Here is a 26,521-nt window from a genome sequence, read left to right on the forward strand (position 1 = left end):
TGGGTGTTTACCTGCAGGAATCCCATGATTGTCCCTTGTGTAGCAGAAGAAACGGCAATACCTTGCTCTGAGATATATGGATGACAGCATTATAGGTTACGTGCTTTGCTGTGGTCGGTAGGTGTCGTTGTCCTCAGCTGACAGGTGGGGAAACTGAGGCACAGAAAGGCAAAGTGATTTCTTTAACTTGCCAAGCAATAGCTCGACTTGGGTTGCGTACATGGGGAATGTATGCAGCAGTAACTAACTTGCTTTTCTTTGCCCTGCCTGTAAGTCATTCTACCTCAGTAAGTCGCCCTTCTTAGCCATAGAAATGTGTGTCTGCCATGAGTTTTATAATAAAAAATTGAAGAGCAAAGCAGTGACTTGGTGTCGGCTATGAGAAATACTGAGTGCTTCCTGCCGTCCCGTGCAAGTAGGTTAGAAAGCCCGATCTGCTAAATCAGCCCCTCTCTTACTCAGTTCCAGCTGAGTGCTTCAGACCAGCTGTGGTGCGTGAAGTTTTTCCCTACGTACCCTTTGCATCAAACAAACATGGCTTATTTGCACTGCGCTAGAGAAAAAGTTGCCGTATATAGTTGCGGAGGGGTGGAAGCTGCGCACAGACGCTACCAGGACGTACTTGTTAGCATTCCCTAACTAATTTGTGGGCAGAAGCCTGGATTCGGTGAAGTTCGTGGAAAAACTGTTACTGACCTCAGCTGGCTTTGGCTTAGCAGATCTGATGACATCACTGAAATAGCCTGATTTCTCTAACATTTTCCGTATCTTTTTTTTCTCCCCCCCCCACCTTCCAGGAATGGGAGATGAAAAATGGAACATAAATACAGCAAAACCACTCACTTTCCATAAAGGCCTTACCTATTATGGACCAAGACGTAGGCTGCAAAAGACTCATCTGAAAGGTGGTATCAAGCGATACAACATAAGAGGTTTTATAATTCTGTTAAGTTAATGGTAGCTTGGCGCTAATTTGCCTGTATTCCCTCTACTGTATTGCTGTGTAACTACGTGTGCCCCTTTTTATTAGCTGTAACTCTTTATTTCCAACTTCACTGGTAAAGAAAATGAAAACCAAAAAAAACCCGAACCAAGCATAGTAATTAAAAAGGAGCATAAAGTAGCAGTTGGAAGTTTACTTTGCCGAACCAGCATAGACCAGCAATGTTAATTATATCGCGTCAGATGGCCCGAACACCACTGAAGACTGGTGCGTTAAGACCGATGTGAAATCATGGTGGATAAGAAGTACTCTTACAGGTTAAAACCGCCTTTGCGAGGTCTGCCACAGAGGTGGCTGAGCAAAATCTTGCTCGTTCGCGGTCACTTTGCTGATAGCTGTTCACGTGGCAAAAGAAAACGGAAGAACTGTATTCACAGCAATGGCATGGCTTGCTTGGCCGGCAAGGCAGGAGCTCTTCAGTGCCACTGTCCTCTACGCTGGTGCGAGACCGTGGGCTGACACGACTCAGCTGTGGAGCATTTTTTGGATACTGTTAAGACAGGTGATTTTTGTCATTGGGAGGTAAAAAGCTGCCATACTTTGAGAAAAATGCATTTTAGTACATTCTCTTTATTACTATTCTGAAGCACCAGTCATTTTCAAAGGTCATGTTGTCGAACTATGATTTGTTCCTGATTTTTTTTAAAAGGCAAACAGGTATTTTTAGATACGACTTCTTTTCTATACTTTTGAAAAAGAAAAAGAAAATGTAATTGAAATTAATCCTCAACAGATAATGGCAACTCAGAATAGCTTATGCAGTCAGTCTTGTTTTGTTTTTTTTTTTATAATATAATATTGTTAAACTTGAGTTATAGAACACTGCTGTACTTATTTTCCTTCATCTTTTCAGACCTCAGCTATTATTTTTGAGGAAGATGGATTGAAAAGATGATAGTTTCCAGACTCTTTTATAAACAATTTTACAAAGAATTGGGGATTTTCTTAGACAGGAGTCCATTTCTGTTTACTAGGAAACAGCGTCTTGCATTTTAGTCTGTAAAATTACAGAAATCTGTTCTTTGTATCCATCCATGTCAGTCCTGAGAACTTACACGCAGTAAATTGCCAATTAAAGTCCTTCAAAATCTCAAGATTGGCTTTAAAAAATCAGGAGAGCAAGCGACAGAAAAAAAACCACAACCTAATCATACAATTTATTGGATTCTTTTAATTTTTTTCTCTGTGCTTTTTTTAAGCCTTTGGAGAGCCTTCAATCGCATCCTCAAGATTCTTTCTCTCCTCAGCTGTGAGGACTAGAAAATGACTTTAATTAAAAAAATTAAAATACTACTCATACTTCGAGATAATTACAGATGCTAGGGCTGGAGTCTTGATAGTTAAGACTTGCAATTAAAACCACAGACGTTGGCAAGACAGCAGTTATCAAGGATCACATCCCTTTATGGCCCAGCCTATAGTTACCTTTAGGAGTAGGTGCGTGACTCTTGAAGGGTACACTGGGATTCCCAGCTGAGCTGGATGCCAGAGGGCTTCCCGCAGGAGCAGGTGGGATGTGAAGGCACAGAGCCGTCAGAGAGGCCTGATGGCCACTGGGACACAGGGCTGTGTCCTGTTGCCAAATGCAGTTAGTGCCAGGGATCCCATTGACCTCAGCAGAGCAGAAATGGGGCCCAACATGAGAGAAGGCTCTTTGCTTCTTGGGACTATGCTTTGTACAAAGTGCAACAGGAATGCAGATACAGTAGGGAAGCAAGTGTCAGTGTGGTTTTCACTGAAATAGGATTTTTTTATATTATTTTAGGTCATCTGCTTACTTACTAACTCTCTAAGTGGAGGGCACATTCTATGCTGTATGACTATGAACTAAACAGTATCAAGTTCCCATAATTATTAGCAGAAACAAATTTGAAGCAAAAGTAAGTTCATTTAGGCTTTTTATTTCAAATTAAGTTATTTATTTGTATATTTCAATAAATATTTAATTTATATCTGTACATATTTATGATGCAAATTAGGCTTCTAGTCAACGTTTGCAATGATGTAACAGTTGCCATTAAGAAGTGGTCCCGCATCAAGTAATGCCGAGTAGTCAAAAGCCAAATCACTTTATCTTGTTTACCCAATATTTTACCCATTGTATCTTCCACCCTCCATATCCTATGGAAAAAAAATAAACCCTTGGCAAGGACAGGTTTTAATCCATGTCGGAGATAGAAACGTGCAAATTTCTGTCCCAACAGAAATTGTGTGGTGCTGGAACCGTGCACACAACCTCAGCCTTGGTGCCACAGCCTTCTGCTCTGCCGTAGATGCTGATCGCCCTCAGCATCTCTAGCGCCCTTGGCACCTAGAGCTCCCGCTGCAGCAGGGGCTGCCAGCAAAATAAAGCGTCTTTTGCCCTTCCTGCAGCAAGGGCTCCATAAAGGCACCGCCGCCCTTCACCCCAGCCTGCCACGTGCTGTAACTGTACGTCTCTAATGCATAAGGACATTCTCTAATGTATAAGTGCGTCGGTACCACCGCAATTTGCATTCATGACACCTCTGTTCTATATAATGGCCAAGGTTTTGAAAGAAGGAAAACAAAAAAACCTCGGGAAGTAACCTCTCGATAGACCACATTCGGTGCTGTGAAATAGACTCTGTTTTCTTGAATAGTACTATTGCTGTACAATTTTTTATAAAAAGCGACAGAGCTTGTATTTTCACCATTTTTAGATTTCAGGTTCACCAGGCAAAGTCAGCAATAGAGCAGCATGACTTTTGTTTTAAAGGAAAACTCTAGTATTTTTAACCATTTCTGTGTCTTTTAAGAAAACATCACACTTGCGCTTCCTCAACAAACTCCTGTTACTGTACCAGGTGCTTTTTTTAATTGTTTTTTATGATGCTTTTTTTAAGAAAAAAAGATCATAACTCTGGGGGATCAAAGGTGTTTTTTTAATGAAATGATTGTGGCAATTTGATTTTTGAAACGGAGAATACTTAATTTAGTATCAATTTTTGTTAAAGACACTTTCAAATTAATTGGCCCAGGCTGTATGTTGTAAAATAATGTTCTCATATGAAGAATGTAATTATTTCCTTATTGTATTTTTTAAAAAACAAAATCATATTTAAAAATCTCTGTGAAAAAAAAAAAGCATGAAAGAAACATGAAAAAAGTTTTTGTTTTATTTTTGTTATTGGATATGTTGGCAGTGCCCATTATAATTGACTGTAAATATAGTCTTTCTACTGTATTTCTCAATGTATTTAAGTTTTTTGACACACGTTCATGGAAACTTCTGTTAAAAAAAAAAAAAAGACCAAAACAGACCCATCTTCAAATGTGTGTCTTAGTAGCTTCAACTAACTTTATGCCTTTCTAGTTTACTCTTCAGAAAGTCTTGCAGAGTGTGAAAAAAGACTGGCACCTGGTAGGTGCGACACATCGAAGACCATTATTAATAAAGTTACCTGTCAAAGAAAGAAGTATTTGCATTGTTGTTTCTTGGTCTTTGTCAGTATAAGAAGTAGGTGGCACCTTAGCAGGACACCCGCAATAGTCATCCTCAACCAAGTACCATTCTCCCCTGCCAGCCAGTTGAAAAACGGACAGGTTACATTTAGTATTTTTTTGTTATCAGTTCTGTCCCCGTTTAACTTTGTGATGACCTTCTGCAACTGGAACGCAGTCTATCTAAGGGGCAGCCTGGCAACGGCAAATGGACGTTCAATGTATTTAATGCTCAGAGCAGAAGTTACCGCTTACTTAGTGTTACTGCATCAGATGGCTTAGACATCAGCCCCGTTAATAAATAATGTAAAACTGTAAAACACTAAAAATTACCTCTCAGAAATTAAAGCAGATCAAAATCAAACTGTGCTAATTAACTAGGAATGTAGCAATTCCTTATAGATGACTGGCAGGTTAGATTGACAAGCGATAAGCCATAATTACTCCTTGTGGCTTTTCCTAGATTTAACTCTTGTTCCCATTACACTAAAATTATTACCAAATGTCATGCTTAAATAGAAAATACATTTCATTTTACCAAACCCAGGGAAGCGGTATTATAAAGTAGCCTAATTGGTTTCTTTTCTGTAATCCCAACCTCCTGGATGTCAGGAGAAAAAGGTGGTCAGCATATGTAAAGCAGCTGATGGTGGTATAACTAATACGAATTGTGTCTCAAGTAGACACGACTTTTTGTCTGCTTAATCAAGGCTTTTAACACTTCGCTGCCTTTCATGCAATTAAAAAGCTTTCCACCTCAAAAGCAAAGCAAATTATTAGTATTTCTCTAGAGAAAGAATGTCTGTAGAAAATATATATACAGGACAAGTTGTAAAAAAAAATGTTAATATATAAAAATATATATTTAGACTAGCTGTACTATATAATATATATTATTATTGTAGTATAGTAATATGTATGCAAAAATTAGAAAATGAGTACTTTAAGTTACTCAGGCACATGGCCTAAAAAAGCCTTAAAGACCATCTTAGTCTTTTTCTATAAGCTACATTTAATATTTGGTCTACCCAGTTGCATCTCAAAGGCATTCAATATGAAAGAACGTACCAACACCTAACTTACTCCACTGTGGTTTATTCTTGCAGGTGGGCACCCACGTGCAGTGCTTTAATGTTAAGTTCTTCTTTTTTTATATATTTTTTTTAATTTGTGCAAAAGTTGAGCACCATCAGACCCCTCGTTACAGTACTTAAGCACAGGGCTTTATAAAGAAGGGCTCCTTGCTAGAGGATGAGTGATGCCAAATGTGACACTATTTTTTGAATGGAGAGGGAAAAAATCAGGGAACGCAGACTTTTACAGCTGTACTGGGCAAATTGACAGTATAATGAAGTGAAGCATTAGTGAACAGACTAAGAAATCACTGTACTGGGGTAGAGTCAACACAAGTTTTATACTGGAGTGTCATTGCTCGTGAAGTCTGAGCTCTGTGAGGCCGTTAATGAGCATCCAGGGAAAGAACATATTCTGCTTGGATTTCTTCAACACGCTTTTGACAAGGTCCGTCACTAAAAAGATTTAAGTAGCTACTGGAGAAAAGGAAAAAAAAAAACACCAAAAACAAACAACAAAACAATAGGATAAATAACTGGTTGGTAAACAACAAAAAAAAAGGGCATAAAATCTCTGTTTCCGCTGGCTTGGGTCTTTCCAGTCAGCCTTGGGATCCCATAGGGCTAGGGTTTGAGCCTTGTGCATATGAGAATAATTGAAATAATTGGAAAAAAAAAAAAAGATGAAAAATTTGCTGTTATTTACTTATTCAGGATAATAACACTAAAAGCTCTTTAGTGGGTTTTTTACCCAGAATTGCCAGAAATACCTTTCACAACTTCACCGGTCATTAAAACGTCAGAATAAATTCAGTGTAGAAAGAACCGTAAGGAAAGAAGAAAAAAATTCCCAAAAAACCAGCCTAGCTAATTTTGAGCACGGAAATAGCTCTGACTACACGCACAGATGATCATGGAGTTTTAACAGTTAGGTTCAAGAAAACATCCATGTACTGCACGGTAACAATAATTAAAAAAAAAAAAAAAAGGCAAAAAACATCCCATGTCAAATATCCTGTGATCTAAAACAAAGCATCGTGGGCTGTAATAGTACCTGTCACCCAGGACACCAAATGTTTCCATTGATAAAGATAACACTAAAACAACTGCTATGCACAAGAACTTGTACAAACAAGCGCTAAAAGAAGAAAAACGCCGACCTACCAGCTCTGATCGATCCATCGTCTGCTTTAGGACCTATAGAACATTATCCAAAATCTGGGCCCTGAATGTCATAAATACATAAATCCCTATGGGTGATGGTACAAGACTAAGAAAGAGATCCAAAAGTAGAGAAACCTCATGATACACGGAAAAATAATACTGTTTTTTACAATTAAATTTAAAGAGAAAACAAAGATAAGGGCTTTTCAGTGTGAAAAAAGGTATCTTGAGTAGGGGAAAGAATATGTTAAAAGGTTATAAAAATCAGCAGTAGAATGTGACATGGGAATAAAATAGTCCTTGTCACTAACGGTACAAACTCTGAGGGTATCAAAATTAATGGGGCAGGCTCAAAACCGCTACACAGAGGTACTTTCACTCACTGCCTAATTCAGCTATGGAGCTTGTTGCCACAGAATTTTATGGATGCTAAAAGCTTCTACAGCTCCGTAAACAACAAAGAAAATTCATGGCAGAAAAGAATTACTTTAGGTCTATTAAGCACAGAGCTCCCAGCTCGGAAGCAGGTCCAGGTCCACTGTGGATGGAGGCTGGAAGGTCAGTGTCCTTCTGTGCTTCCCCCTGGTTCCCCTGCCATACTGGTTTTGATAAATTAAGCTGGTTTCATTGATAAAAGATTATTTAATTTTTCCCACCAGCAGTTACAAAAGCATTCTCCCCTATAAAATAATGTATCACCTTCCTTTCAATTTGATTTTTAAAGAGAGCATCTGTCTTAAGATCAAGACAATGCAATGTCATTCCTTCCAAATATATTAGGTAATTGAAATAATTAAATTACATCAAGGATATTCCTCTTCCATAATCTCTCTGTATGACAAGGAAATAATTTTCCTAGTAGATTTTGTAGAATTATAGCTCAGTAGAATTTCAGCTACATGGTCCTGAGTTGAACTTAAGTGAAAAGCTTCATTCCTGGTTTCATTATTAATTTGTAAACAGACTGATAATTGCTGTCACTGAATTATTTCTTTCAATTATTACTCGTTTAACCTGGTTTTTTAGCATGTACTGCTTTTTCCGATTTTTTTGGAGGTCCACTTGTGGTGTGATGGTGGGAGCGGACCCTTTTATCACATCAAAAATACACTGAGCAGCATTTGTAGCATTTTCCTTCAGCTTTTGAAAGCCGCGAGGGTCAGAGTACAGTAACATTTTCACCACAGCAGCTGGAATCGTATGAAAGCAAAAGCATCTTTCAAGGCATAAATGACAAAAAGAAAAAAATGGAAAAGAAATCAGTGTCTTCGTGGAAAACAGGAAAAAATATTGGCTGGTGTTTATGACTCAGAAGTTTTATTATAGAGATGTAATTTATGATGATGTTGAAACCAGCAAGGCTTCAAAATAGCATAGCAATTAATATGGCTTTGATGAGCGCAGCAAAGGAAACAGTAGTGGAGTGATCATCTTATCCTTTTTTCCACGGAAATTGGTTTCTGAAGTAAAGTAGCCCTTCAGGTTAAGTATTAGCAACCTTCATTTGGTGTCTCATTTATGGAAACATCTTGTCCGTGTCTGTTCTCACTCCTGCCCTTCCAACTGAGGCGCTTTCCTCAGAAAGAGCTATCAGAACATCGTTAAAAATAAGAGACTTTAGGCTTTCTTTTGGTTTTGCTTTTATTTATATCAGAGCACTAAATTTGGAAGATGAAACGTAGCCGCTTGAGATTCAACAGGCGGCTTTTTTAGTGATAAGTTGCAGTTTAAAGTCTCGGCTAGCCACAATAGAGGATTAGAGAACCTAAAATGACAACCACCAACATGTTTGCTAGCGGAGTTACACAAGCAGGGAAAGCCTCAAGCTTCATTTCTGAACCCAGCCTCACGTTCAGCGCGATGTGCCAGAGAGCAGGATCATATAGCCCATACCCAGGGGTTCCTCTGGCTGCTAAGTCCTTCGTCAGGGACTATGAGAAACTGCTGCACTAGGGCAGACTGAGAAAATTAATTTTAAACTTATATTTTGGAAATTTTTCCTTCTAATTACCCCTCTTCTGATCCTCAAAATATACCCACTCCATGAATAAATAATCCATTCATCCCATTTAAAACCTCAGTGTAGTCTATAAAATTTCTATGGCTAATTAAAAAAATTGGCAGACAATAGTTTATGTTGCTGCTTTGTTCCAGTATGAGGTTTAGCGAGACTTCGCATTGCACATCCACAACCACAACGCTTGGCAATGTCTCTGCTCTTCCCCGTTGTGGGCGTTAGGCAGTGAAAAGAACTAAGTTTGGATTTTACCAGTGTCAGGCTTCCCCTGGGAAGGCCAAGCTGAACAGCAGCAAACCCAAAACTGTATGCCAATTCTAAATCGGAGTCCAGCCAGCAGCAGCTCACCTCAAAACTCTGAAGCAGGGAAGAACGCCCCAATTGCAGGGACGCGCGCCACGTTCTGACTTTAGAAATTCAGTGACCTTGGCAAAGATAGAGAGCACTTGCCAGGATCAGAGAGCATTTTAAAAGCCAGGGCCCGATCCCTGCATAAAGCTACCTTAAGGACAAGTTTTGATTTGCAGACCCCTCAATTTTGCAAGGAGGATGCAGCTTCTATACAGCACAAGCAGCTCTTCAGGAAGAGAGCGGGATAAAGGAAAGACAACGCAGTTAATAAAGCAAAAAGAATAAATGAGGAGCAGGTGGTGTGTGAAGAAACCAACAAAAGTGGAAGAAGAGACTGGAATAAAGACATGGGCAGGGCAGAAGAATGCACAGAGCTTCGTTCTTTTTACAGCTCTCTGTTACAGGGAGATCAAGGTTAAAACCGGCTTAATTCTCTAATTCTTTAGCTAGACAGAAATATTCAGCCTTTGATTCAGTGGGATTCTAGGAGAATGTTTCTTTTTCTTCAAGGGCAGTTGCATGGCTTCAGTCTCACCACAGAGTGTCACCCTCACGCCAGTTATACTGCAGCTCAACTCCGCTCCTAGGGAAAAAAGGACTTTTCCTTGTGGAGTTGAAGCTGCAGTGCAGGAGGACAAAGCGGAGCGGCTCAAGTGGAGGTGCTGCTGAAGTTGAGTAGTTTGCTGACAAATCAAAACGCACACACACACACAAACTCCGGGGGCTGCTTAAACCATTTTCCCTCCACAAATCCCAAGAAATTCTTCACAAGAAAAACAAAGCAACCAATAGTTTAGAACCAAATTTTATTAAAGAAAAACCTGTAGTGCAGGTTCTCAGGACAAATGCATACCTTTGGATGCAGTGGAGTACACAGGTACGTATACAGTAGTTTGCCTGCTACATGTTTGGAAGCTGAAAGAGACTGTGATAAACTGCACCGCACAGTTCATCGCCATCGTTAAGAGTTGCCAAAACCTTGGTTGTGGATCACTAACAGATACTTGGTTATGTGTGTGCACTACATATTGCACAAGACTTTTGATTAAGCTATTAATTGTGCAATTGAATCACAGTTAAGTGTTACATTAAGCATATTCAAACATATATTTGATTTATTTTTTTTCTCAAAAACAGCACGTCACTACAAAACTGCCATTAAATGTTACATATTTACAAAAATATACAAATAACACTTTTCCCCACTTATGACAATGCACCGGTTACAGATTAATTCCATTCTTCCCTTTAGCCCTGATAACGTATAGAAAGAAACCTGCTCAAAGCCAAGGTCTCCTGAAACAAAGTTAGGAAAAGGCATGTACTGTTTTCACAAATACTAGAATGTGCGAAGGCAAAAGGAGAGGACTGCGTAGTCAGGTATGTTAAAGGTATGGACTACAGCACACTGATGCCCACTAAGAGCTCTACACGGGTTGGAAGGGCTCCTCTGTCAGAAATCTGGTTAGAAACACAGTATTAAGCATTTGTTGATCGTATTCTGGAAAAGTAGGTGCAAGTAGTTCAAAAATTAAGTTCTGCCTTGGTGTACTCTCTTGCTAACCACGGGAATAAGAATTAGAGGTGAAAACCAGCCCATCCCCTGCGTGAGTACAGACGCAGCAATGCAATGACGGATCTTAGCCTGCAGCTGCATTTCAAATTCACCGTGGGCAGGAAGATTTCTGCCATAACACAAAGCTGAACTGACAAAGGCCGTGGAACTTCATGGTCATAAATTAGGGTAGAATTTGGCCCTGCAGTGCCAAATAAATAATGCTGTACGTGAACAACAGGGTAGTGAGAAATGCTCTGTGAATCTCCCCAAGTATATCAAGGTTAGTTTTTCCTTTATTGGCTTTCATATCTTTACCAAGAGCTGTAGGTCTAATTAGCCAAAAAATATGATTTGGGCTCGGTTTACTGGCCAATTTTGTTCACATGGGTAATGCCAGCAAAATCCATATGATTTATCTGTCCAGGTTTGAAATGAGAGATTCTGGATCCACCTGTGCTGAAACAGGCACAGATGCACTGTAAATATGCCAGTATTCATCCTTTATCCTTAAAATGGAAAATTCTCCCATTCCAACTCTCATTATCTCTCCAAATCTTCCTCCAATACTTAATCCAGGGTGAATTTATATTCCTAGTGTGGCTTCATAAATACAGAGCAATAATACTATGACAATTTCATTTAGGTGAGGAAGGGTGATAGTTGATGTCCCCTAAAACCACAATTGCAATGCTCTGGTGTGACCACCTCCCCTTTTGGAAAGACATATATCTATGGTTAATGGAAAGGTAAATCACAGTGCATATTTGTAAAAATAAGTGGTAAGTAAAGCACAAAAGTGGAAGCTTCCCAAAGCGCCCTGCCAGCTGATCAAGTTCCCCACCTCTTCCAATCTGCTATTCCTCTGCAAATTTTTTCTTGTGTTTTTTTTCTCAGCCATACAGAAGAGGATAAAAATGAGTTAAACCCCTTTTGACATCAACCCAGCATACTGGCAGAACCACAATCAGAGAAAAGCAACTCAGAAATGACTGGGATCAAGAGGGGAGAATTCAAGCATACTTCTCCATTTGATTATGTTTTCCCTCCAGAGCCTTCTGCACTGCAGAAAGCGCAGCCCATGACATACACCCATGAGGAAATAAATCATAGCTTGTCAGTGACAAATAAAAAAAGGAGCTATACTCAAATGTCTAGTGTGTATATGAAATGGAAGAACTCAGTGTTCCTAAAATTAAAATTTCTAGTCACATGCTCAGTAAACTCCAGCGGCTGGTGTTTACCCTCAGGAATACTATACCAACCCCATCCATCCTCTCTAAACATTATAAAATTACAACTCGTAGCGGGATTCTAGCAAATTACATTTAAGCAGTATAAATCCAAAACACAGACCCTATAAAATAATTCTTCTCCCTTGCCTCCTAGCTGAGTGGTGTGCTAAGGAGGAACACCATTAGCAAATACCCTAAAATCATCTCACAAGTAAACCTCCATTGGAGCTACCTCCGGAGCACACATACATGCATCATGGCTCCTGCGAAGCAATCTCTTTTCCACGTACCTCAAGTGGGACGTTGGTGTGAGCCAGATCTCTCCTAAATTATAGGTAGAAATGCTGAGATGTTCACATGTTCCTGGTGCTGCATCAATGGTTTAACACTCACGGTTTAACACCACTGTATGCAACCAACAAATATGCAACCAACCAAAAACAGTGGCCATCACAAATTAAAGTAAGCTCCAAAGCTTCAGCAAAACAAAATCAACAACTTGTGGCAAAATAATACACCCTGATAACACTAACTTTCTCCCTGCTCTTCCTTGTCCTGTTTAGTCTTGTGCTCCCCCTCCCTCCTGCATCTCTCTCACATACACTTACTCTTCTCTAACACAGGCTCTACCCTACAAAGATACTGCTGAGCTTTTCAATTATCTTGCCCACATCAACTTCTCCAAGCTCTCCCAGCAAGAAGATTCTGCCAAACCTATGCGACGATTTTGCTTAAACTTGTATTTTATGGAACGTGAAAGCAAGCCACTTGCCCCTGCCTCCACGAGAGGTTGCATACAGACCCATCCCACAAACCTGACAAGGCAAATTGTTCCCAAGAGGAATGAACCCTGCTACTCTATTAGCAATTATCACCTGTTCTTCAGCTTCAGTTTGTTATTATTTATAATTTATCTTAAAGGCTATGTACTAGCTTGGGCCTCAATATTTCCCATATTGAAATGCAAATCCAGCCCGATGGTCTGGCCAGGTGTCCCTGCCCAACCTTGCTGCAATTCTGCATCTGCCAGTTTGAAGGGCTGGCAAAGCAAACCAGCCCTTGCTGTGCTCCAGGAAACTCATGCAAACACCATGCCTCATCCCCATAACCTGAAACAAGGCAGTAGGCGGTATTTGGGAGATAATGGGTATAGCTGTCTGTCAATTAAATATGTATTTTCCACTACAGAGAGACGGCAAGGTCAATACATACATGGGTGAAAGAGGAAAATGCTAGTTATGGGTTTATTATTCTTCCAGGGAGTACAATAATCATCTGCCTCTCAGACTAGAAGTACGTGCTCTCTGTGACAAGCTGCTGTGAGAAGTCCTGGAAAGGCTAAAGAGAAGAGTTCCAGAAAGATTTAGAGAAAATGAGAGCCAAAATTAAAAGGATTAAAATAACCAAAAGTGGGAAAGAAACAGGCAGGAAGGACTGCGGAGAGGCAAAGCACAGGGGACCTACATCAACTCAGATAATACAGCAGAGCTCAGAGGAGAGACAGGGATGGGGAAGAAATCATGATTCTTCTTGTTAGCACTCAGGACATAGTAGGGTGTGTATCCAAATAAAAACATAGAAAGAAGTAGAACACAAAGCAAAACAAAGAGCAAGGAAGAAAAAAGTGGGTAGTAGAGAACTGTCATCAGGAGGAGGAGGCAGGCAAGACAGAGCGACAAACAGCAGCAATAATGAAAAAGAACAAAAGAACAAAAAAGGAGAGGGAGAACTGAGGAGAAACAGAAGAGAATGGAAATTCAGACAATTTTTTCTATAAAGTGTCACCAATTACTCAGCAAAAAGTTGGAAGCATTACACAATGCACGTCACTTCTCTGAAGAGTTCAGCATCTCAAAAGATGAACCCCAAACAAAGAGAGGAATATATTTACGAGCAAATGGAGCCAGTGAATTGAGCACCTTCCCAAGTTTGTGATGATATTCTGTAATCTTAACCATTTAAATGCCCTTCTGTGAATCTGGGACATATAATTGGTGTATTAAAATATTCTCCTTTAGACTAGTTTCATCATTTGCAAACTGCCTAAGTGCACGTTACTGATATTTGGGGTCTATACGTCCCTTTCTGCATAGTCCAGCCTATTCATAACAAGAATGTCTCAAAAACCATGTGCATACAAGTCTACTGTTTTCCTATATGAGCTGTTGTCATTAAAAAGCACCTCCTTCACCATTTCAGAAAAATTTCCTTTTAAAACTGTTTTAATTAATAAGCAAATACTGTGAATTAATACTTTTAAAAAAAAAAAACAAAACAGAATAAGCTAATTCTTGCCCTTTGATCTGCAAGAGCAGACGCTGTCAGTAGGAACTAAATAAGTATCAAAAGCTGGTTAAAATTAGCAACAAATACACAGAAATATAAGACATGCTAAGAAAGTTATTTGGAACGCCTGGCCTTCCTGGTGATTAAGATACTCATTATACCACTAAAACCATGTGCAACAAAGGCGTATTATTTAAGTAGCACCATGTACTGGGGCATGTATTATTGCTGCCCAGCAGGGCTTTATGTCCACTGTATTGCAAAAAATTAGTGTAAAGATGCAAATTCTACAGAAACTGAGAAATCAAGACGAATCAATAAAGCTCAAGTTTGTGTAATGCTTTCAAGTGTTGCAAAGAAATAATTTTAAACAGAATTACTCGTGTAAGGGAAAGAATCCACTTTTTTTTCCAGGGCTAGTAAATGTCACTCCTAAAAGAAAATCAATCTGGAAGAAGAGAGAGGCGAAGAGTATGCAATTAAGAACATGTATTTTTAGAGATGCTATTGAAAAATGGATTTTAATACAAAACCTTAACAGCTCTTTGATAAGGATTTCGTTTTGTCCAGCATGTTCATACCCGAGCACTATTCACATAGTTTATATCGCTGCACTTCAGAGTACCTATTTCTAAGCCTTCCAGGACTTCTCGTCTCAGATACTGTCTTCCAGAAGACCATCTCAGCTACCAGCACATAAACTACCTGAAAACAGTAATTCTGACAAGTCTCACATATGGAAAAAAAAAAAAATAATTAAAAGAATGAAGATCTCTCATTTGCTCATACACGGCTCCATAATTCATATTTTAAGTAATTTGCTACTCCATTTAACAAGGATGAAAAAGGCCAGGCCCGAAGATTTAAAGAAATGACATCTCACATATTAAAAATCACGAAACTTACTTGCTGTATGTACCAATTTCATAAAAAAAAAAGGAGGAATGTATTCTTTAGTCTTCACACCATCCTGAAGTACCATTACAGGTCCTATTTCCCTGATGGTATGTATAAATCCCTCTGTGCAACATAGTTGAAAAGAAAGGAAAAATAAAAACTTTGTCCACGTGACATTCCTGATCAGATTTGGGAAGTGACCTGTTCTAGTCCATCTCAACAGTGAGAAACCCTTCTGCACTCCCTCCAGCTTGAAGTTACAAACTGAGTTGAAAGAAAAGCTGCTGAGGTTATCCATAGGGTAGAAGGGCTGGCTTAGGAAAGAAGATCAAAAAATTAAGAGGGCACAGCTTGACGTTTCCCAAAGACTGCAGGGCCAGGCTTTTAATTGCAAAAGCTAACTGGGGGTCTGAGTTATTTCAAAATTTGTCACTTTGACGATTATAGTCTGAAAATAAGTGAAAAGCATTACATATATGTCCGTGACAGGAATAAACATGCATTTAAATGGCACGGAGAGGGCTAATACTGAAATACTGAAAGGAAACAAGGAACATGAAAATATAGACTTAACATCAGGAAAATGGTCTGAGCAGATTCTGTAACTACTTCTAGGCAATTAAATGTTACTCTAATGGAAGTTTTAGAACGACTTTCTCAGACTAGTAAGATTAGTCTATATGCCAGTTTCGTAATGAAAGTTATAGAGGCAATGTGCAATTGGGACTAAAACAGAGAAAATGAGCCAGGAAGTGGCTTTTTGGTTGGACTTAGAAGACACAACAAAATTTTGCATTGCAGAAATCAGTATTTATAAAGGTAAATGCTTACGCATTCCTTCCTGGTGGAAAGCCAATATTTTGAGAGAAATGTGCACTTACTTTCATCTAAAACTCTGAAATAAAAATGAAGATGGAAACAATATAGTGGTATCAATCAATATACAATAACGACTCCAACTGTCGGGGATTCTGCAATGAAATAAAAATTTTAGTCTCTCTTTCCCCCCCAAAGCCTCATTAATAAAAAATTACAAAACATTGTTTTATAGGAAACATTGGAAAAATTTACAACTGAAATTGTCATTGATTCTATCAACTTAGCAACATTGTATTCAACTTGAAGCAACACTAGAAATTCAAAGCATATCAGAACCATTGGCTCATCATCAAAAAGTTACTGCAAACAACGGCATGTATTTAATTTCCCAAAAAGAATTAAAAAACCCAACATTTCTTTGAGCACACATTTGTGTAAGGAGGATGGAAACCACTGCAGTTCCATTCTGTTCCATTCTGCTGACCTCTATTAAAAAGACCACATGCAGTAGTAGAGTACTCCCTCTAAAGGGATGTCTCATTGGACCTGAAACACAACTAACCATCACAATCATGTCAGATGAAATCTGCTTTCTACTCGAACTGCTAATGGCAAAGCGCTGATTTGTCTCTGTCTGTCCAGAGACATCTACTTTACACGAATAAACACTTTACTCCTCTTTACACTGGTCTCTGAAAGCAGAAAACTCATCAAGAAAGATATAATTCAATGAGAATATCCTAAAACAGTTCAAAGAAATTGGATGTGAATTGGAGATAACAACATCTTGCCTCAGGCTGGCACCTTCTATTTCTTTATGGTCATTTCCACCACCCTCTTCTACAGGGTATAAAAACATACATTGGTTTATATTGCTTTTATTTTTGAGACATTGATTTACACTGTGTGTGGATTTTCCCTAAATGTCTTCTGAGCACTTTATATGGATGGACCACTCCAAAGACATATAAAACATTCAATGTCAAAAGGGAAAGCAAAGATAACAGCCGTAAATCTTGAAGTCTGTGTTAGAACGCTTCAAATCAGTGCTGCTTGGAGCACTCTGAAAAGTACAGGGGGGTTTTGGAATTGCAAACACGTAAGAGTTAAAGATAGCCAAAACATGTAAACAAGGACAATATACCACCAATTTTGTTGGTTTCAGTATAGTTCAATATCAATGTTGGTAAGTATTACTGTACCCATTATTATAAGGTTTTTGACCAAATAACACTGTAGAAAAGAAAGTTTAAGGTACTAGTGTGTAACTTAGCAAAATCACAGCCAACGTTGCAATGCTACCATGTAACAATATGATCCAATAACAGTTTTTAAATCAAATTACCTTTTTTTTTTAATAGTAATGTACCTTTTTCAGATTACGCATGTTTTACATTTATATATAATTGCAACTGGTTTCAGTACACTACCTTTAATAACAGCGATAATTACAAGTAAAACAAAGAAATGATCACAAAATTCTTTCACTCTGAAGATCCTGACCAAACAGTGATTAATTTAGCCTCACAATACCCCTGTGAGGTAGGTAATTACTATCAGCCCAATTTTATAGGTGGGGAAACTGAGGCACATACAGGTTACGTAACTTGCCCAAAGTCTAGGTACAGAATCCAGGTACCTGACAGCCATCTTCTGTTTCTTAGCCATCAAATCACCCTTCCTCACTAACAGATTTAACTAGAATATGTACAAATACTGCATGTGTGTGTGCGTGCACGTATGACAAGCATTTGTGCATAGACAAAACTCTGTGTTTCTGTATATGTATGTCTAGGATTTAGATGCATATAAAGGATAAAATGCTAAGATATCATGGATGTAGTTCAAGAGATTCAAAACCTAACACTACTGAGCCTTTTCATTTAAAGATAAACCAAGACACCATGAATAGGAAAACGGTAAGGGTATTTTCTCAATTTTAAAATAATTAATTTTAAAGTTATTCTTGCCAGGGAATCAAAAGTTTCCTTTATTATCTGCTGGGTATTATAAATACAGTTATGGCAAAACTGACAACTCTTTAGAAAACAGTGTTTTTAAGACATGACAAACCAACCTCACAGGAGTACTGCATGAATCAAATTAATAAGTGTCGAAAAACATTATTACAGGCACTATATTGTGCTAAGTGTTAATTAGAGTACCACGCAGTTAAATATTCTACGGTGTTCCGAGAGACTCCTGTTATCAGAGACACAAATCACCCTGTATTAAATGTATAAAAGTAGCTGTTAAAGCACAGATTAGACCTGTGACCCGCTTCCAACAGTGTCCTTTGCCAATCAGACGAACCGCGGGAGAACAACCCCAAGCTAGAACTTCCATCCCATCCCTTATCCGTGAGGCTAATCCGCTACTCACCTATTACTTACAAATAACCCACTTTAGTTCTATTTCACAGGAATGAGTAAGATGTTTGCAATACTACTTTATTCTCTGTTCCAGCTCATTTCCATTAGAGAAAACATAAAGGGCTAGTGAGAATGGAAAGCAAGGATCCTGAGAGCTTCCAATGCACAGCACGTTTTCTATTTGCACTTCTCTTCAAGAAAGCCAGACTCAGATACGTGTAACCCCTTGGATTTCTACACAGGCTGGCATACAACAGTCAGCTAGAGCATCGCTTCTCTGGAAGTCGGTTTGCATGGCACTCTATAACTACCTAGGCAGAAATTTTAGAACAATTTTTGAAATTATTTTCCTGAGGAGTTTGCAAGCGCTTTTCAGAATCTTCACTTAAACTTTTCCACCTACTTCCTTACAGTAAGTTCATAATCTAGATTTTCTTGTGCTTTACATATACATCCTGTGGGATTTGTGAGAGCCTACAGTACCGCACTGAATTATTACATCTCAGTCCATTGCATTTGATGACAATATGCTCTAGGATATCCACAGCTACATGGAATGCATATGATAATTTTAAGACAGTTCTTTTCTGTCTTACCAGCATTCATTATTTTCTGTTTGTTTATTCAGAAAGATGTAGTTAGGTACCTGTATCCTCCTTAAGCAAGGTGGTGTGCAAGCTTGCCACTAGCATCAGTATGACATTCAGTGAGTAAAGAGCTAGCTATTCTCTACCGAAGGCAAAAAGTGAAGAGATTATATAGGTTTCTGAGAGAAGCATCCTAATTCCAGGCAGCTGTGACACATAGGATGCCAGAGGTTTAAACTGATCACATCACTGTCCATTTCCTACATGGCTCCGTAAACCCCAGGGAAAAGACGAGCGGGGTTTGGATTCACCCCACTGCCACTTCCCTAGGGATGCAGAGGTTGGGACTAGGAAACTCTGACCCAACTCACCAAATTGGGATTAGGAAAACTCTTGATCTGACTCACAAGCCTTTCCGCAGGCAGCTCCTTCAGGAGCCCAACCACCCTCCCTGCAGAAACAGGGGCCAGCAGTGGCAGGGACTGAACAACACCCTGTCATGATGGAAAGGAAATACGAACCCCTGAATCATAGCCCATCATGGCCCTCCAGATTGCCAAACCAACCAGAGCGGCAAAGGTCAGGTAAGAGTTTGCCCACCCCTGCCTGCAAGGGCAAACAGCCAGGGAAAATCCCAAAGAAGGATATGGGTGGGAAGGGGACGGTGGTGTGCTACCCAGTCCTGCCCAGGGGAGAGCTCTGACCCACCCGGCACCTCTGCCCTAATAAGAAGTTTTAAAAAAATAACCATACAAAGAAAGTGACTTAAAAGAGGTATTTACACTCTCTGGAAATTTAAAAACAGACAGGCCACCAGCACGGGGTTTTATAGGATAACTCATCTGGCAGCTGCCATCGTCCTAGAAGTGCTCGCTCAGGAGACAAGAAGGAGCAACTGAAATGACCGTCCACAAGTGAAGGCACCTGGTCTGGAAACAGCGTCAAGCTGGTGTTTTTCTTTCATGTGGGGTGGGATTGGGGGAGATACTGGTGCTGATGGTTTGTCAGGACTTGCTACACTTACAAGAGCATTATCCTATATTATGAGATATCCTGAATAGCACTTTACTTCTTTCAATCCACAGAAGGGCCTAAGCCTCAATTCATTAGATTGTCTCACACATGTTTAAGTTAAAGAGCTTGTATTGACTAGGAGTGCATTTGTCTCCTTGCTCAGTCCTCTCCCAGTACAGAAACGCTCGGCCTCCTGAAAAAATGTCATTGTGATCAACCAACCATGTTCTGGTCTAGTCGCTTGGGTAAAAATCACTTTTTAAGGCTGAAGAACTCCAGCCTTCTGCTGAATACCTCAATTAAAAATATAGTTAAAAAGTTACAGTCAATCCTTCTAAAAATAAACATAAAGAACTAGAGTATATACAGAAAAGAAAAAAGGTGGCATTGAAGGTGCCTAGGGCTACAAATTTGCTACCGTAGTTTGAGTTTCAATCATAACGAGTTCCCAGGCCATAGAGTGAACACAAGACGTATTATCCTTCTTCCCTGGTAACTGATGATGGACACTTTTTTCCACGGGACCAATAAGGAACCTCCTCTCCACCAGCATTTACAGCCATATTTGAAATTTTGTGACATCACCAGGGAAAAATAAAATGATACAGAGAAGAGTCTTTCGGTTTTTATGTTCAGCTGTAAATATCAGCTAACCAGGTAACTGTGCATCTCTCTGGAGTTGATGCTCAAAACCACGCCTGAGTGATTGCCTATGAAAATACAGAAACAAAAGGCCAGCATTAGTGTATTTCAGGCACTTTACAATGAATCCCCCTTTTATTGCAGGGACAAGTCAATCGCATAAAGAGAGTGGCTTTATCAAACAACAGGTCAGGTGAAGGTTGGTGCAACAGCTCCATGTACCTACAGCATACTTTCGCGCAAAGCTTTTGCTCATGGTGGTGGATTTGTGGCGAATTCCTAGGGTTTCTATCCCAGTGACAGCATAAAGTTGGTTCTCTTTGTGGCTTAAAAAGGTGTAGTTGTCTCGAGGGGTGCAGGTGAGGGAGGAGAATGGAACCTGAGGCGTCCATTCGACATGCCACTGACCTGGGACTGGACACTGACCGGCATCAGCAATAGGGGAACTCTGTAGCTGTTCAAGTTGCCACTTCTCCCAGAAGGAGTCACTGCAAGGTAATGGTGTTGAGGAGTCCCAAGGTGGGGGTTGCGATAAAGTAGGCAACATAAAATATATAGAAAACAAAAAAAGTGGATGGGTGAGTCTGGAAATACTGTACTGTGGAAATTCAAAAGTTATGAGAAGAGAGAGAACAAACAGAAACCGAGGCCTGTAATTCCCTGCTGTGCAGGGAGCGGAGGCTGCTACTGACATCTCCCAACAGGGAGGGAGAAAGCTCACCACAACTAGAAGGGATCTCCATAACATAGGAACCTTCTGCAAATAATGTTGTAAAACAGAATTTAATTTAAAGCAGGGATTATAATATGTTTCGTACTCTAGCCAGATAAAATAGAGGAGCATCATTAACAGGAATATTTTCTTGGCAGTACTGAGCAATACCGGAGCTAGTGGAAAGTATTGCATGCAACAACACAGTACAGCAAGCAGAAGTATAGTTTTATGTCTTAAATAAGTCTTTTGTCTAAAAGCTGTACAGTAGCTGACGAATATGGATGATTATGATACACATAAATGAACTCTCTGTGCTCCACTGGAAATGCTGCTGGTGTTGACAACCTGGCAGAAGCACAAATCACCTCGAAATCTGCACTTGTCTTAAGTTTCACATCAAAACATCACGATCTTGCACTCTTTAACCCTAATAATGCTTTGCCCAGATAGAAGAATTTTTTTTTCCACTGAGCAAGGAGCGCAGGGCAAGCAGAGATTATTTCTGAATGCATTACAGATCAGGGTAGCATTTCTTTATTCCAGCATCCCAAGCTGCCTTATATTAATAGGCCATAAGGGATTTTCTGCCATTAAAAGAAGTTATGCTTTTGTACATTACTAGAGGTGTTTGAATGCTCCACTTTGTCATGTCTGCAAAGACTTTGTTATCATTCAGCCTTTCATTCTAAAGGCCCTGGAGATGAGTGGATCAAACAATTTTAACACAGACTTTGTTTTTCCAGGGTTGTTTTTGGAACAAACTCCGGTAGAGTCAGGAATGCAATCAAGGTTGTCTTGCAAAATCTGAATGAAAACACAGTGATACTCATACACAAAGGTTGTCAGAGAAAAGACAGAAATACAGAAAGCAAAGCAGGAGGCTGAATTCTTCCCTTGTGCTCAAAGCCAACACCTCCAAGAACCTAGAAGCAGCACACGGTTCAGCAAATGAAAATAAAGACATCAACAACAAACAATAAAGGTGAAACCCAAGATAAAGAAATCTCTGCCAAAATTCCGTCTTTCCCCAGGCTACCTATGTTGCAGCTAAAACACATCTTCTTCTGTGGGTTCATGAAGGCATTACAGTTGCCTGTTACACTATGAATCTACTGCTACAAATCCCAAAGGCTTTGGGTTATCTGATTTATTTTCACAAAATGTGTAGAAATGGATCAGGGGCTTTTTTCATTGTCCTACACTTTTCAGCCTGTGACCTGAAAGCAGTCTGAACACAATGGTAAATTTTACAAGAAATGAACTTTATAGATCAGCAATCTATGTTGCATTAAAAATAACCACAGGGTGCCAGCATATACACTTCCACCTGACAGTGAAATCATTTGCACTGAGAGATATTCACAAAAAGTTTCCCTCATGGGTTCCTTATGACCACCTCATGAATACTAGAAAGTTACCTGCTAAAACAGGGAAGACTTATGATACTTTTTATACAGGAATAAATTTAATGTTTCTAATCATGAAAACTTTAAATGCCACTGGAATATGATGGCAGATATAGCCATGGATCTAGATACAATCCATCTGAAATCACGGAAACAATGACTCTACAAATCCTTCTGGCCTAAATGCCATTTTCCACTAATAAAGGGGATTATTGAGTTAATTCAAATGTTACCTATTATATCCTGTTCTACTAAGTATAATTTATCTCTAAAATTGTCTAAGTAAGTCTCCTGACATTAAACTGTACTATCTCTGTATTCATGCTCTATATAGCATGTCATCCATACATTAGCCTCCATCACAAGCAAGCCAAAATAAGATAACTGAGATAATCCTCTGTTGGCGGTGTACTATTTGCTTCCTCCTGAGTCTAAGCAGAAAATGAAAAAAAGCTAAAATGAAAACACGCATTAATTAAAAATCAATTACTTACGAAAATTTATAAACCAAAAATGAAGTTACCTCTTGCGTTACCTAGTGTTTGAGAGTCCAGATCATCATCAATAAACTCCTCACCCTGGATGATGTTCTGGGTGTCCTCACTATGATTAACAGGGCTTGTCATCTCCTGCTCTTTTTCGTTGTGCATCTGGGCATAGACATTTCTGCCTGGCAGTTTCCTAAATTGGACAAGGAGAAAAAGTCTTGTGATGGAGTTCCTTTGTGTTGCACTCACACTGGCATCAGAGCAGAGCTTCAGCAGAGGGAAGTCACACCAGAATCACAAAATAGCACCAATCCCACCCTTCCTTAATTTTGAGTTCACAACCTAAACACAACTTCTTACTCTCAGTCACAGTTTTATGTAACTGCCTCATCACAATGTTCATACCAATGTAATAATTAAGCATCAATTTCTTGACTAAGATTGACAGACAATGAACAATATAAAAAAAAAAAAAAGCAAAACAAAACCCACAGAAAAGCTATTTTTAAGAACTCAAGCAATAAAAAGGAAAAACAGGCATTCATTCCTGGTTCCAGGTGTCTTCAAAAACATTAAGCTGGGTCACAATCATGATCCCTTGTGAGACCCCACCTAGAGTACTGTGTCCAGGTCTGGGACCCCCAACATAAGGACATGGACCTGCTCAAGTGGGTCCAGAGGAGGACCATGTTGATGATCAGAGCGATGGAACACCTCTCCTATGAGGACAGGCTGAGAGAGTTGGGGTTGTTCAGCCTAAGGAAGAGAAGGCTCCAGGGAGACCTTATAGCAGCCTTCCAGTACCTAAAAGGGGGCCTATAGGAAAGATGGGGAGGAAGACGTGATCAGGGAATGTAGCGATAGGATGAGTGGTAACGGTTTAAACTGAAAGCAGGTAGATTTAAATTAGATACTTTAATTAATTAAATTAAATTACTGTGTGGATGGTGAGACACTGGAACAGGTTGCCCAGGGAAGTTGTGGGTTACCCCTCCCTGGAAGTGTTCAAGGCCAGGTTGGATTAGGCTTTGAGCAGCCTGGTCTAGTGGGAGGTGTCCCTGCCCATGGCAGGGGGGTTGGAACTAGATGATCTTTAAGGTCCCCTTCAATGCAAACCATTCTATGATCACATCTCCCTGGTGAGGTGGGCTGACACTGAAGGTGGGTGATAGCATCAAGTAGCACTCTCATACTCCATCAGGTTGAGCAAAAAGAAGCAGGAGAAATCCAGGAAACAGGGAATGGAAAGGGAGCAAAGAGTGAAGAACCAGGAGGCCAGGAGCATGGGGTAAGGATTAAGAAGCTAAATAGGCATCAATAAGGGCAAATAAGAAGACAGGGAAGGTTAGTGAAGTTAAGCAGGCAGCACCGAAGGAGACAGAGAGTAGAGCTTGGCCCAGGAAAACTGGGAATTGCTGAATTAGACAAAACTTTCTATAGCAGACAGCATTTAATTAATTCATTCATTCTGATTTGAATCTAGAAAAAAAAACAAAAAGCACGTTATTAAATGGCTCTAGCAGCTCTAATTAGTACCATGTCTGAGCCTGGGAGGCTTAAGAGTAAGTATTGATACATGGTTCTTCACTAGATTAACTTAAATTAGACTTTGTAAAATCAAAGGGAATAATTAGGGCCTTCTAACTTCGTAACAGAAATATTTGTAGAGAGCCATATCCTTTGCTGTAGCCGCATTCGCCCGCAATCTGCCTGGGCACATAAGGAGATCTTTTCCTAGGCACCAAGCAGCCACTTCTGATTAGGGAGCTGCCGGTTGTGAGCTCCGTTTCCTACACTGCAAGAAGCAGCTTGACAGCTTGATCAGCATGACAGCAGATCAACACTGTCGAAGTCTGTGCTTAAACACAGATTATTGCAACAGGCAGACCATGAGAAGAAAAGAGAAAATGGGGTTGAACCGCTGAGGTTACGCTGTGGTTTCTGCTGAGCTCCCTTAGGCAGTGAGAAGACAGAAAAAGTGACACTAATTTTTAGGCATATCTCTAAGAACGACCATCTTCTGCTCCATATTCTGGCAGCAGTTTGAAGCCTGGATAAACACACAGGTTGCTGTCTTTTCTCGAGGCTTTTGAAGATGACCTGTCTTTAAATGTCATTTCAGAAGAACGGTTCTTTACCAGGTGGTACCATCTTAGTTTGAGATAAAACATACTGCATCAAACTTTTTTGAACTGCACCTTCCATTGATTCAAACTAGTTAGAATAAATAGAAATTATTAAACAATGAAAGACAACTGAAGAGGATCTCCTCCCTTTAATTTGATCTATCCAAGAAATGAATTGCATCCTATATACCTATATATGTACACACACATCTGTATAGGTACATGTATACACACACAAACAAAATCATATACACACAGAATTCACATATTTTATCTCATTTTTTATAAGCAGCACAAAGAAAGAAATCTGATTGCTCTTGCTCTTTTCTGTATCTCAGTGACCATGGAGTAAATGCATCCCCCAGTGTGGCTGGAGAGCTGCCTGGCAGAAAAGGACCTGGGGGTTCTAATTGACAAGCGGCTGAACATGAGCCAGCAGTGTGCCCAGGTGGCCAAGAGGGCCAATGGCATCCTGGCTTGTATTAGAAATAGTGTGACCAGCAGGAGGAGGGAGGTGATTGTCCCCCTGTGCTCAGCACTGGTGAGGCCACACCTTGAGTATTGTGTCCAGTTCTGGGCACCTCAATACGAGAGAGATATCGAGGTGCTGGAGCGAGTGCAGAGGAGGGCAACGAAGCTGGTGAAGGGCCTGGAGAATAAATCTTATGAGGAGCGATTGAAGGAGCTGGGACTGTTTAGTTTGAGGAAGAGGAGGCTGAGGGGAGACCTCATCACTCTCTACAACTACTTGAAAGGACACTGTAGAGAGGTTGGTGCTGGTCTCTTCTCACAGGTAATTAGTGATAGAACAAGAGGGAATGGCTTTAAACTGCAACATGGTAGGTTCAGACTGGACATTAGGAAAAAATTCTTCACAGAAAGACTGGTCAGACACTGGAATAGGCTGCCCAGGGAGGTGGTGGAGTCACCATCCCTGAAGAGTCGTTTAGATGTGGTGTTAGGGGATACGGCATAGGGGAGAACTTTGTAGAGTGGGGTCGATGGTTGGACTTGATGATCCCAAGGGTCTTTTCCAACCCGAATGATTCTATGATTCTAAATAAAGCACAAGAGTAACCAAATGCAAAGGACAAGGATGGAAAGAAGATCTCATAGCACAACACAACTATTATGACCACTTCAACTAGTCCAAGGGCTCCTCCAGCACAAACATACAGATAAAGCCAAGCTCTGCCTCACTCTTCTCCCATTAACTGGATGAAAAAAGCCATGTTGAAAGGGGGAAGGACATTCCTCATTACCAAAACAAATACATTAGGTAATTAATTTTGACTTTTTTCTCTAGGGC

General features: G+C 39.9%; 2 protein-coding genes across 6 annotated transcripts in view; one reads left to right on the plus strand and one right to left on the minus strand.

Annotated features, from left to right (window-relative positions):
* AFAP1 (actin filament associated protein 1) overlaps positions 1-4,829 on the plus strand; it is a 120,318-nt gene extending 115,489 nt beyond the window's left edge. For 2 of the 3 annotated variants that reach the window (XM_063335940.1, XM_063335943.1), the window contains one exon: positions 798-4,828. In XM_063335940.1, coding sequence (XP_063192010.1) covers positions 798-824 — 27 coding nt within the window. In that variant the 3' untranslated portion in view covers positions 825-4,828. Of the gene's footprint in view, positions 1-797 lie in introns of all 3 variants that reach the window. The other variant, XM_063335942.1, reaches the window with a different exon arrangement.
* Positions 4,830-14,118: 9,289 nt separating this feature from the next.
* Positions 14,119-26,521, minus strand: part of SORCS2 (sortilin related VPS10 domain containing receptor 2) — a 571,450-nt gene continuing 559,047 nt past the window's right edge. Inside the window, exons 26-28 of one of the 3 annotated variants that reach the window (XM_063335691.1) lie at positions 23,122-23,279; positions 20,886-20,965; positions 14,119-20,545 (exon numbers count right to left, since the gene is read on the minus strand). In XM_063335691.1, coding sequence (XP_063191761.1) covers positions 20,522-20,545; positions 20,886-20,965; positions 23,122-23,279 — 262 coding nt within the window. In that variant the 3' untranslated portion in view covers positions 14,119-20,521. The remainder of the gene's footprint in view (positions 20,546-20,885; positions 20,966-23,121; positions 23,280-26,521) is intronic. The other 2 variants (XM_063335693.1, XM_063335692.1) reach the window with 2 other exon arrangements.

This window comes from Chroicocephalus ridibundus, chromosome 5 (assembly GCF_963924245.1).
Source record: "Chroicocephalus ridibundus chromosome 5, bChrRid1.1, whole genome shotgun sequence".
NCBI lineage: Eukaryota > Metazoa > Chordata > Aves > Charadriiformes > Laridae > Chroicocephalus > Chroicocephalus ridibundus.